Below are 13,567 nucleotides of genomic sequence, written 5' to 3' on the forward strand. Positions count from 1 at the left end.
CCTGCTGTATTCCTAGGGAAGGCTAATTCCTCACAAAACAAGAGACCCGCGGGTCTAGCGCTCACCTGAGTATCGCAAGTTCACCTTTCACGCAGTCACTAATCTAAATTATTCACAGCTCTACTAAAATTTGACCAGGCATTCTCAAGTAGAAGATGAAAATGTACAATAAGGGCCCAAATTTTTTAAGATTCCTTAATTTGGGGGGATTGGGGCCCCCTGGGGCCCTCTGGGTGTGGCATGGTGCCCATTTTGATAAATTGAGATCCTGACCCCCTAGGGATGCTACCTGCCAAGTTTGACGAAAATCCATCATGAGGTTTTCAGGAAGAAGATGAAAATGTACAATTCAGGCCCCCATTTGGACCTTCCCACCCCCACCCCCCCCCCCCCCCCCCAAGAGGGGCACCCCTGGATCTGCTATGAACAAACTTGAAACTACAGTCATTGATGTACTCACTCATAGTATTATCTTAGCTCTATAACTTCTTATTCTAGAGAAGATTTTTAAAGATTCCTTCATTTTGGGGGGTTTGAGCCCCTCTGAGGGCCCCCTGGGTGGGGCATGGTGCCCATTTTAACAAATTGAGATCCTAACCCCCTAGGGATGCTACCTGCCAAGTTTGGTGAAAATGGGTCAAGGGTTTCTCAAGAAGAAGATGAAAATGTACAATTTAGGCCCCATTAGGACCCCTCCCCACCCCCTCCCCTGGGTCCCAAGGGGGCACCCCTGATTCTGCCATGAACAAACTTGAAACTACAGTCATCAATGTACTAACTCATAGTATTAACTTAGCTCTATCACTTCTGGTTCTAGAGAAGAAGATTTTTGCAGATTCCTTAATTTTGGGGGGTTTGGGCCCCCCTGGGGGCCCCCTGGGTGGGGCATGGTGCCCATTTTAACAAATTGAGTTCCTAACCCCCTACGGAAGCTACCTGCCAAGTTTGATGAAAATCGGTCTTTGGGTTTTCAAGAAGAAGATGAAAATGTAAAAAGTTTACGCACGACGCACGGCGGACGACGCACGACGCACGACGCACGCCGGACAAAGGGCGATCGCAATAGCTCACTTGAGCCTTTGGCTCAGGTGAGCTAAAAATACTGGATGTAGATACTGTCTACACAAGCTTCATTATCTCATATATCACAGAATTCACTACATCATTCATAGAGAGTGTAGTGAGAACCTGAGCCAGTACCTTTGAGGTAAACAACACTATTACCCATTTTATTGAACCTCGGATATCTAACTCTTTCTTCACATCTACACATGAGGCATCTTCAGTTTAACTCTTGCTATAGGAAAAGATGTAGCATATGAACCAACACTTTCAATCTATAAAATATTAATTCATATAAGTTTGAGGCAATCCAGAGCTAATGTACACAGAGTAATGATGCTAGACTGTGCTGTACCGTCATGCTCAACCTGGTCAAATGACCATAAGTGCCATCAAGGAAACTCACCCTGTAGTCTTGTGACTTCAGACTCGTCTGCGTCACCCTTACTGCCAGGCGCAAGGGCTGAGGCCCCGGTACTTGATCCTGCAGCTGCCATGTAGAAAAGAAAAACAAAAAAACAAACATTTGGACAGCGGCAAGTTTGGACATGCTACAATTCTATTTAGAAAAGCTACCATGTGACATCAAAAACTCTTACAGTTTCCAATACCACACACTTTTTATTTGCATAACACAATGTCCAAACAAATGAAACAAACAAACAAGCAAACAAAGAGTTGGCAGGCAGTGATTTCTTGGGTTCTAAAGGTCACATAATGATCATTAATTCATTGTTGGAATAATTCATCTTCAGAATAGTCATAATATTAAACTGTTATATGCCCATAATCCTAGACCCTCACCCAAACACACACATAAACACACAAACACATATACACACAACATAATCTGTTCTTGTGAATGAATTCTCTCACATTTTTTACATCTATGAGCCACATAATATGTATGCTCATTTATGAACTTGCACTATCAAAACACTATGATTGTTCGGCATATGAAAATTAAAGGTTTTTCTGTATATTACAGAAATTTAATTTTGAATGTTTCTCCACTGCTCTGTCCGTCTTGCTCCGTCACAGTACTGCTTGCTCACTCTACTAACCTTACTATAATACTGTACCTATGGGAATTTTTGATGCCAAGTATTCTATACAACAACAATGTCATCCTCTCTACAGTGAGGTCAAACACTGTCCCGCAAACCGGTCAAGGATTAGTGAAAAATGATGCATACAAGTCAGCCCACTTTCTTTATATCATAAGAGCAAACTTTTGAAATTTTTGAGCAACTTACACTAGCTGGTTACAAGGTTTGAAATGTAAGGTCCTTGCGGCTCATCCTAGGTTACTATCAAAGGTCTATAAAAGCATTACATAGGTATACTGCAAACTTGCCAGAGTGCTAAAGCTGGGAAATAAGTCAAGATAAGCTGCCTCTAGCACTCACCGGCGGCTCCTTGTGCTGACTCGTCCGAGGCGGGTGGAGCATTGGTTGGGTTGTTGTCAGTGTTAGGGTCCCGTCCAGTCCTACCCTCCTGTCGGCCAGCCCCCCCTGGCCCTCGCTTACTCATGCCCGAGCTGCGCCGGCTCCTACATACACAAAGCACCACCACACAATCAAAACAGCACACTAGTGTTCACACTTGTTGTCGATTTTTAGTTTAAACATTAAAAATGAAAATCTGCCCATGAAAGTATTCCACTGGGTTTAAATCCTGTGCCTTAAAACAAAAGTTAACTGTTTTGATTGTCCCTCATTTTATTATTTCTTACGTACTTCCCGCAGTAACATATTCAGGATGATGACAGTACTGCACATAAGGAGAATGAAACCTGAATATATTCATATACAGATTGAGAGAATGCAGCAACATTTGTACAACACATCAGCGAAGTTTGAGGAAAATCAGACAATCCGGTCAGAAGTTACGGATTTTTAAAGTTTTGCTGCCATCATCGCTGGATGAGAAGACTACAACCTTTAGTAACTTCATACACGGACAACAATACTTAACATATTTTCACGTTTCTACCATGATGGAAGGGCACTTGACTAACCTCTCTAAAACGCAGGGGAACAATATTACTATTAACCTTTATCACATAAAAAGTACAATGTACTCTAAAAAATGACTTCAAGTATTCTAAAGAGTAATCCTCCCCCCTTCATTGACATACCTAAAAATTTTGACAAGTCTCTGACCGTCACAGGCTCATTTGGATACAGATAGAAAATATACAGCATGTCTAGGAGTCAAACTGTGAATGTAATTAGAACATCTGATTTTCAAGAAATGTTTAAAGGATATCTTTCAGGTTGCATTTAGTATCAGTAACCCATTTATTTTCAGGCCAACTGCTGCAATATATGCTGTGACTAGTCATTGCATTTGTTCATGCATAAGGTGGATCATATACTTGTATGGTGGTGTTAAGTAACATCAACAAACACAGTGCCTCCCAAGTAAGTAAATTACCTATTTCATCCAAGTTGGTGAAAGCAATAATGAAAATTCCCATCCACATTATTGCAGGTTGTTCCAGTAAAACTTTCTACCACTCATCTTTCTGCTCTTTTGATATGTTACTTCCATTGTCTATTTCAGAGCTTTGGGCACACTTCTTTTTATAGCCAACACATCCCAGAGAAATTAGATTGTTGATAAACATTACCACAACTCAAAAGATATGAGACATGTGCTATATCTGCTTTGATCACACTACATGCAAACAATGTTGTCATGTAAAACAGGTGGTGCTGGATGCTACCTTGTGCTTGCACACGTTCCCGTGGTGGAGTCTGTTGACCTCTGGTGGAGAGAATCAGAGCGTGAGGTTGATGACCTTCCTTTGCCTTTTCCTGTGACGTAAGAAACAGCGACAGGCATCAAGTTTCAAATGTTAAAATCTAAAATAAAAACAGCTTTAAGGTCCTGTTTACCTTCGGGAACAGTGATTTAAAAAAAAAAAATCAAGATATGGCATTTAATGCATATGTGTAGGTCTGTTGTACCACATAACACCCTATCATATAAAATTTTAGCAATAAAGCCTAAAATGTAAGAAGATATTTGTATTTTTCTCAATAAACCATAACTGTAGACAGTTTAGGCTGGAAGCATTTTTATCCTATTGTTCACATTTTGAATATTTAACAATATTTAACCTCAATTTTACTCATTCAAATTTTTACAGTGTTTGTTTCTATCCCTAACTCACATTTTAGAACTATTTTAAAGCACTAATGCGGGGTTTCTGTTTCATATGCAAATGGCAAATTATGCCTTTAACAGGAACCACAAGTTTCATGAATTAGTTACATGGTAAATTATATTTTACAATAGGAGTGCCTTAGTATTTCAATTACTCTGTGCTACAGTATGCTTTGTGCTCTTCAGTATTTGCTTTACCTGTTGCAAGTTTCAGTTCTAGTTTGGGGGGAAATACTTTTCAGAGAAACTAGCTGAAGTTTGAGTGCTCATATTTTGACTGGTTTAGACTTAAGCATTATCAAAGATACCACAACACAAGAGCTATAATATATCCACAGTGCAGGAATAAATGAAGCTCCAGGAATACAGAACTAGTCTCACACTTGGAAGAAAGAAAAAAACAACAAGAAAGAAAAAAACAGTCCTAATACCTCATCTTTGTTGTTTCACACAGGTTGTAAAGCACTTTCTGTTACAATCAAACTAAAAAGTTCAGAATTTTACAAAATTCAAATCATTTCAAGCACAGATGAGAGGAAAGTATGTGTTATGGCCATCAACAGATTTCCTGATTCCAACATGTGAACACCTAACAATCTCTAAATGTTGGCACTTAATTGGTCATATTACGCATCCAGAGTGATTACATGTGGATACAAACATTTAAAATCCTTTCATGAAAATTATACTTTCATTTTTGCCAAAATGCATTAAGACAAAAATAATTTACAAACAAAAAACAAATCTTGAATACATCGCAAAATTAAAGTTTTGTGATTGAATGTACAACCTAAATCTACTGCTTGGGACAAATTATCTAATGTTAATTCAACATCCTTTTCTGGGTTCTTCAGTGTGACTGAGGCATTTTCATGTTGATTGTTCATTCTGGTCTCTCACAAGATCAAGGGAATCTTTATCAAATAGTATGTAGCCAAGCCCTCATTCTGTAGATTATGACATGAATGTAATAGTATTGAATACTCAAAACACAACACAGACCACCTGACACTTTAATGAGAATCATACAGCACTCTATTTGTCTTTGTTTGTTTGTTGTTGTTGGGTGTGTTTTTTTTTAGATTTAAACAAAAAAACAACAACAAAGACTGACAACTGATCTTTCCTCTGCACAAATTATCAGTACTTCTATGGATTTCATGTCTATCTCTATTTAATCTGGCTGGCTGTCTGTTCTTTAGTACATGTACATCGGTTTTAATTTCTTTCTCACTTTGCAAATATCAGCTCAGAGAAAATCAAAACACAAATCCCCATCATATCGAAGTGTTTATGACACCACAATCACCTAGCTTCAGATATCCAATTGTAACAATGTGTGATCATCTAAGCAAAACTTTTATCACTTTGCACATTGTGAATTCTTACCCCACCCAAAGACTCACAGGTACACAACACTGCACTCTATCCATACATTTGGCAAGGTGAATGGCTGAATGTAAATTTCTGTCACTGTGTTGTATGAAGGAGATGTGATTACCTTTAGCAGCTCCCTTGACCTTACTGCCCTGTCCTTTGTGCTTGGGAGTAGCAGCAGGGGATGTTACGGTTGCCTGCTTGGTGGCAGTAGAGGGCGCGCTTTTCTTATTGCTTTTCTTTTTGGTCTCTGCTCTTTTTCCAGATGTTTTGTGTTTTGCAGTGTCTGAAAGTTTGGCTCTTTTTGAAGAGCTCCCCTGCTCAGCTGTTGAATAGCTGCTGGATTTGGGAACACCAGCTGACCAGTCTTTGCCTTTCAGCTGAGGAGAATCTGTTACAGCACTGCTTGCTTTGTGGTCCTCCGATTTGATAAAGGATGCAGAAAGAGTTGTGGTAGTCCGAATGCCTGCACGACGAGGTGCGTAATAGTCCAAGGCCTCAAATTGGTAGGGGTGGTACCTGGAGTAGGAACGGAGGGACTGGCTGGTGATGCTCACATTCACAGGCTCACTGTTTTTGCTGCCACTAGGAGCTGAAGCTGAAACACTCGCGTACACTTGATCCAGCTCCTCAGTGGGAGTGGAGCTATTGGAGAAGGAATTGGCTGCAAAGCACACAACACTGCTTGTCGAATCAGAGAGGCTAAATCTGCTGGATGCTGCTGAAAGTGATGACCACGCAGAGGATGCAGAGGAGGTACTTCCTCTGCGACGCTGCTTTGAGTCTCTAGAGGGCGCACTTTCGTTCCCACTGGCACTGTGCTGCACTGTGTCCTCACTCTGCAGCAGGTTTCGCTTTGAGAGCTCCGATAGCTTTTTGTGTCTCTTGGAAGAGCTGTGGCGCTTGCTCTTTAGTGTTGTGACTGGAATGCAAGATTCGTGGCGGTGACGATTGTTCTTAATCACAAGTTGTCCTTCAGAGCTGTCAGGGTCAGATACATTCAACAAGGTGCCTGATGACAGCTTGGAAGGTGGTGCCCCTTGGACCTCTGAAGCAGCCTTACGTTTGCTGGCACTTGAGCTACCTTGCTTCTTTCTGTTGACAGGGCAAGAGTTATAGTAAGAGTGGTCATTAGTCATGCACAAGACATGGGGGATAAGATTTCTACAGCTTACATGAGGCACAAAATGACTTCTTTTATTGTGGTGACAGTCTTACACATTTCTGTGTACAGAACCTCACAGCAAACAGCACACATGTACATCATGTATTCCTCTCAGAGACCTACATCTCTCTTTACACGAAGTGATCCTACATATTAGACTGTTCCAAGCAAAATATTTTTATACCAACAGAGAGTACAGAGAAAGTTCTCTTTGCATTGTGAACATCATGTTTAGCAGAAATGTACCACATTAGGCAAAATCATGACTGATTTTCAGTCTCTTTTCTTCTGACTTCAGTTTACAGTTACTGTTCATACCCTGCTTTGATGCACGCCTCTTGCTTCAGCTGTTTCTGGTGTGTGGACAAATCCTGAATGCCACTTGCAGTGGCTGCCAGTGAGGGCGCTACAGAGGCGCTGGAGGCGGCAGGAGTGGTAGTGGTGCTATTGGCGGCGGCAGCACCTCGCTTTGATCTGCGATGTTTGGACCCCCCTAATTGGTGGCAGCTAGGGCTCTGGTCGGCCATAATAGGCACCTGTCCTAGGACGAGACATTCCCAAAGGCTTACGCAGGTCTCGCAAGTAATATCTGCTCTCTGTGAAAACAGAAATACAAACACATATAAATAGTATCAATTATATGACAATTACACATATTTCACTGAATACTTTTTGGTTCAGCCTTGCTAGACTGCCCAAATTCACTGACCTTCAAGGAAACAGAATGAACATCACGACTTAAAAGATTTTGGCCTGAATAAAAAGTAAACATTAAGATTCAGGAACATAAATCAGCAAGAAAATCTGTATGGCATATCTGCATACAAAACAGATTTGCCTGGTGTTGTAATCACTGCAAACATCTACAATAATCCTGTATTCTTTTCTCCAACTTGGTGCAGAATACTTATCACTGTGTACTGGACATCAGAAAAGTGCATAAAACAATAAATGATGGGCACCTTGCAACCCTTTCCTACAGAAGCAACCAAACCATGCTGGAGATGATCCAATTTTCAGATTTGGATCCTGTTACAATAAGTATTCATCGGGTGTCAGCTAATAGCTGTGAATCATGCCCCGAGCAAATTTCCTTCAGGTGTCTTTAGTCACTTGTTGGCTAGAAAACCAAGAGGAAAGACCTATAGGCACTCCATTCAATCATTCAGTAGTGCATATGTCACAAACAGAAAGACTGCACTAAGAAACTTTTTGCCGAATTTCTGGTTAAATTTGGGGGATCTTTTCTGTTTTCTAAAACAAACAAAGCACAGTATGTAGACAACACAATGTAGAGGTAGTGTGAATTTGATACAAACACCTAAATTCCATCCCTACCCATTATATTACAGTGCACTCCCATAATAACGAACACAATTATAACAAAATTCTGGTTACAACGAAGTAAACATTCAGGTCGCAACATTGTCCACTCCATGTATTTTTATTGTTTATGTGTTCGGTTAGAAATGTTGATATGTAACAAAAGAAAACTGCTGGTTCTGAGGACTTCACTACAACGGGAGTCCACTGTATGATAAAGATTGGAATCTTATATTATTTTGCATCCGACATTTCAGTACACCAATTTCACTTGATCAAGCAATCGTTCCTTTGAAACTATCATCAAAATTGCTATCAATGTCATTTCCAATTTTCAAAATCATATTCCTTATTCCCACATTGTTTCTCAAAAATGTCTTGTTGTTTCTTGCAATCTAATGATTTCTCTCCTCTTATTTATCAAAATTTTGGGAAATAACACACACACACACACAAACACACAGTAAATTGGTTGAATAACATCCACACACCAAAACACATTCAGTAAGCACAATAAACTCTTTGATGATTCTTTTCCAAAACTTCATATGATGGGGAAGAAATATCCATTCAAAGATTTACATTGGAAACATAATCTAATATTACAACCAGTACTCCCATGCAAAGTCACGGTTAAAAGGTCACATGTGTACTGCATGGTAATGAGTGGATACAAAGAGTAGCAAGATTCACACTGTAGTGAGTGTCAAAGCAGTGTATTGCATTTGGCATTTCCCAAAAGAAATGTGCATCAACCTTAATGCATATTGATGAGCGCTACTGTGTGGGTGTGTTTTCCTGAGTTACAGACATGAAGTGGGGAAACAAAAATAAGCTTCAAATATTCATGGCAATAAAATTCACAAGAAATCAGGAGATCATTTCTTCTAATGCTCTTGATGTTCATTGTACGACAAAGAAGTCTGATCCTCTTGTTTATCACAATGTGGAACCCTAGGGGTTTTAAAAGTTAGGTCTTTACAGATATCAACAACAAGCATGTGGATGTATTTTGATTGTGACATTTCTGATGAATTACAATGATTAAAGGCATAATTTACCATTTGCAGATGAAACAAAAACCCAGCATTAGTGCTTTAAAATAGTTCTAAAATGTGAGTTAGGGATAGAAACGACCACTGTCAAAATTTGAATCCGTATAATCGATGTTAAGTGTTGTTTAATACACAAAATGTGAACAATAGTTATAATAAAGATGTTTCCAGACTAAACCGTATACAGTTACGGTTTATGAAGAAAAACCCTGATATCTCCTTATATTTAAGGTTTCATTGCAAATATTTCATATGGTAGGATGTTTTATGATACAGCAGACCTACACATATGCATCAAATGTGATATCTTGAACATTTTTGAAATCACTGCTCCCAAAGGTAAACTGGACCTTTAAGGTCTCACTCCACAGGAGTAAAGAAGGAGTAAAGGTCTCACTCCACAGGAGTAAAGAAGTGACACATGTACCAGTACATGACAATGATATTGGGGCTGTCAACAACAGTAACAAAAATGACTTACTAATAGTTCTCACAAGGAAACCAATTTGGTCAGTCTAATTTACTTCCTAGAAACTACAGTGTACATTTCTGTGGTTTGGTGCTGTGCCACACTGTTATATCTGTTTATCATAATTTTCCTTACTTCAGTTTAGTTTTTCATGTATTTACAAACCTTTCTTTAGTTTCAGCCCAATTTTGGATCATATACTCTTAATCTATACGATTCAATTACAAAATTATGTAGATTCTGTAAAATTGGGACCTTCATAATCATCAGCTCTTATTGGCAAAACAATTTAAGAGATTAAAGCTAATTATTTCTTTCTACATTGGCAAATCTTGTTATATCTCTTCTTATTTCATGCAGATGTACTGATTTTTGTCAAAAGTACCCTGGTAGTCTCTATGCAAAATAGGATACACTGCCAAACTGTTGACAACTCACAATTAATACTATCTAATTCTACAGCAAAATTGCCCCAGGCCCTGATGGATTTTATACAGCCTGGAAACGATTTGCACCCAATCAAACACAGAGAATCCATTTTGAATGAAGACTTGTCCAAAGTCATAATACAGTTGTCGCCACTAGATGATCCCCTGGTTCAATCATGGCATTTATGTGCATGAACACAAATCCAGATTGAAAAGACTTGTTAGTAGTTCACTGCAAATATGTTCATTCCTGTAAGACGGCGTTCACATAGAAGTATACTATTCGGGTATTCGGGCTCGTTTTTCGAGGGCACGCGAATAGCTTGAATCGAATGATAGGATTTCCTCACACCGGTTCACATAGGAGGGCACTATTCGAAAGTACCGAATAGCTGCGAAAAGTATAGCAAAGTGGGAATCGAACTTGTTCGATTTTCTTGCAGCGTATACCGTCTCTCGTTTATGAAATAATGACAATTTTGGTCTGGATTTGCCCTTTAGCAAAAATAAGCATGTAGACTGACATTCTGATGCAGTTTAGAAATTGTTAATAAGATTTGCTAGGATGTAGGAAGAAGAAATCCTCACTGCATGGGATGGCGAGTTGACGGTGCGGGTGATGGTGTATTCGGGGCCCGAATAGCGAATACCGAATAGCGAATACCGAATACCGAATACTTCTATGTGAACGCAGCCTAATGGAGTCACCATCTCAACAAGCAACTGGGGACATGCTAACCATGTATAAAAGATGCCACTCTTTGTGTGACAAAAACAGCTGTGGTAATGGTCCATATGAAGCCATGTCGCATCACTTGGCATTCAAATGGTAAGACAGCATTTTGCTATTGTGATTCGATGAAGGTTTTCAAAAATGTTGCACTTTTTTGTAATCTTTTACTGCAGCTTTGGCCACTGCTATAGATGGATGGCATCTAAATGTAACAAGGAACTTCGATTAGAAACCTGAAACCCTTCACAACTAAATTTCAGTAACCTTTGACCTCAATATTATTAGTTCTTCCACCCATATCATTTCATGTGAATTTTCTGTTTTCTTTCTATCTCTTATACCAAAGAATATCACCACTGGATATTCTTACATTAAGTTATGGCTGGAAAATAATGTTTCTAGTCATACAGTGTACATTTAAATGGGAATCAGTCCCAAATATACATATGGTTTGAGTGAATGCAGCAATCACACCAGTGAAGGTTTGAGGAAAATCAGACAATCCCTTTAAAAGTTGTTTTTGTGGGGGGGGGGGGGGGGTTACGTAAAATTTGGTGTCGAGACCACTGGATCAGAGGACGACTAAAGATCATGACATCACACATGTACTATGATATAAAGAAAATATAAAGAAAATTCCACAAAACATAATTTCATATGAAAAGTACACATTCCCTGATCTTGTTACTGACATATCAATCAATGTCATGGGTAATATTATTCCCCCTGCTTTCTGAAAGAAGTAAGTCCAGTGCTCTTTCACTATGCTAGAAAAGTGAAAAAAGTTTAATTTTCTTTTATATATTTTCTTATATGTATGGTAGTGCATATGTAATGTCATGATCCATAGTAGTCTTCTGATCCAGCAGTCTCATCACCAAGATAACTTCCAAAAAATCATAACGTTTAAATGGATCATCTGATTTTCCTCAAACTTTAAAGGGACTGTACAGTACTGGTTGAAGTGGGGATTCATGTTTTGAACATTCCTAAGTGAGATAATGAAAAGCCTCTTATGAAATATGAAAGAGCATGTAATTTTAAGAAGGATTCAACGTTTATTTGATGAAAATTGGTTTTCAAATGGCTGAGATATCCAAAAAAGTGCTAATATTAAAAGGAGACATGCCACAACTTTATTAGGATCTCTTTGTTTCACCTTGTTTTTGGATATCTCAGCCATTTCAAAACCGATTTTCATCGAATAAACTTTTGATACCTCTTAGAACTGCATGCTCCTTGACATCTCATAGAGTGGTTTCTGAATATCTCGCAAAGTGTTAAAAGCTAAATCATCACCTCGACCAGAACTGTACACACCCTTTAAAGGGTGCGTACAGTTCTGGTCGAGGTGAGGATTTAGCTTTTAACGTTTTGCGAGACATTCAGAAACCACATATCAAAGAGCATGCAATTCTAAAGGGTATCAAAAGTTTATATGATTAAAATCGGTTTTGAAATGGCTGAGATATCCAAAAACAAAGTGAAACAAAGAGATCCTAATAAAGTTGTGGCCTGTCGCCTTATATTATTATCACTTTTTTGGATATCTCAGCCATTTCAAAACCAATTTTCATCAAATAAACATTGAATCCTTCTTAAAATCACATGCTCTTTCAAATTTCATATGAGGTTTCTCATTATCTCACTCAGAAATGTTCAAAACATAAATCCCTTACCTGAACCAGTACTGTACAGTCCCTTGAATAATTGATGTAGTCTACTAATCATTAATATTGCTTCATTCACTCAATAAAAATGTATTTTGGGGTTTCATTCTCCTTTAATCACCTTGACATCCCTTCAATTACTTGCAAATGTACCTTGAATGTCTACTGCTTTATGTTTCATGCAAATCACTGCCCTTGTATTTTTATCTTTCATACCAAATAACACTGACCACTGAACACCCCTGACTGAAATTCAGTTGTACATCGTGTGGCTGGAGAACAACATTCTACCGAAATTACGCTGACCTCTGACTTATCTTCATTATTATATTCATGCAAACAATAATTGTCTAAGGTATTGCTAACCTTCTTACAAAACATCACTACTGAACATTCCTTGCAACAGCTGTTTATCAATTCATCATTGATCTTTGACCCTTAACCTTGAGGAATTTCACCCAAATCTAATCAGTCCTTCCATATCTCACGTAGCAACAAAAGTACAGTGTATGCCTGATACACATCTGTACCAAGAAAATCTTATTTACCAGTACTATTTTTACCTATACCTGTGATATAGCAGATGAAGCTTAGTTGAGTAAGTCTTCTTTTCAGATGGTCAATGTGTACCTTTAGCTTTAATAAAATTGTACATATATGCATGTTGATAGGTTTTCTGACAAAATGTTCTCCTGCATTAGATAATATCCATCAATTTTCAGATTGTAGGCCTATACAATCACTACCACACTACACCCTTGGCTACTACATGAGTCTGTACGTGTGCATGCCTTTCTCGCTGCTGGCTGATTTCTTGCCTAGCACAAGGCATCTCACTCACAATGTACACAGAATCATGTGTACTGTTAGACTTCTCGGAACACCTTGTACCCATGTAACTTGTAATGCATGAATACCCATGGCAAGGAAGGTTTATATGTGCCAGCGTCTTTGTGTAGTATTATGTATGACAATGGCTATGGACACAAAGGCAGTGATCCTATAGGTGGTAGGTTTTCACATCCTGCATAGCCCTGCATAGCCCTGCATGGCCCCAGGCTTGTTATAGACTGCTGTTTCCCCTCCTGTCATAAATATGACTGTAGATTAT

At 38.8% G+C, this 13,567-nt stretch overlaps 1 protein-coding gene across 1 annotated transcript in view; it reads right to left on the reverse strand.

Annotated features, from left to right (window-relative positions):
- LOC140244146 (E3 ubiquitin-protein ligase TRIP12-like) overlaps positions 1 to 13,567 on the reverse strand; it is a 70,412-nt gene that overhangs the window by 37,089 nt on the left and 19,756 nt on the right. The window contains exons 3-7 of the mRNA XM_072323775.1: positions 7,097 to 7,374; positions 5,738 to 6,708; positions 3,794 to 3,884; positions 2,472 to 2,614; positions 1,469 to 1,552 (exon numbers count right to left, since the gene is read on the reverse strand). Of these exons, the coding sequence (XP_072179876.1) occupies positions 1,469 to 1,552; positions 2,472 to 2,614; positions 3,794 to 3,884; positions 5,738 to 6,708; positions 7,097 to 7,305 (1,498 nt within the window). The 5' untranslated portion in view covers positions 7,306 to 7,374. The remainder of the gene's footprint in view (positions 1 to 1,468; positions 1,553 to 2,471; positions 2,615 to 3,793; positions 3,885 to 5,737; positions 6,709 to 7,096; positions 7,375 to 13,567) is intronic.

Source organism: Diadema setosum, chromosome 21, assembly GCF_964275005.1.
Source record: "Diadema setosum chromosome 21, eeDiaSeto1, whole genome shotgun sequence".
NCBI lineage: Eukaryota > Metazoa > Echinodermata > Echinoidea > Diadematoida > Diadematidae > Diadema > Diadema setosum.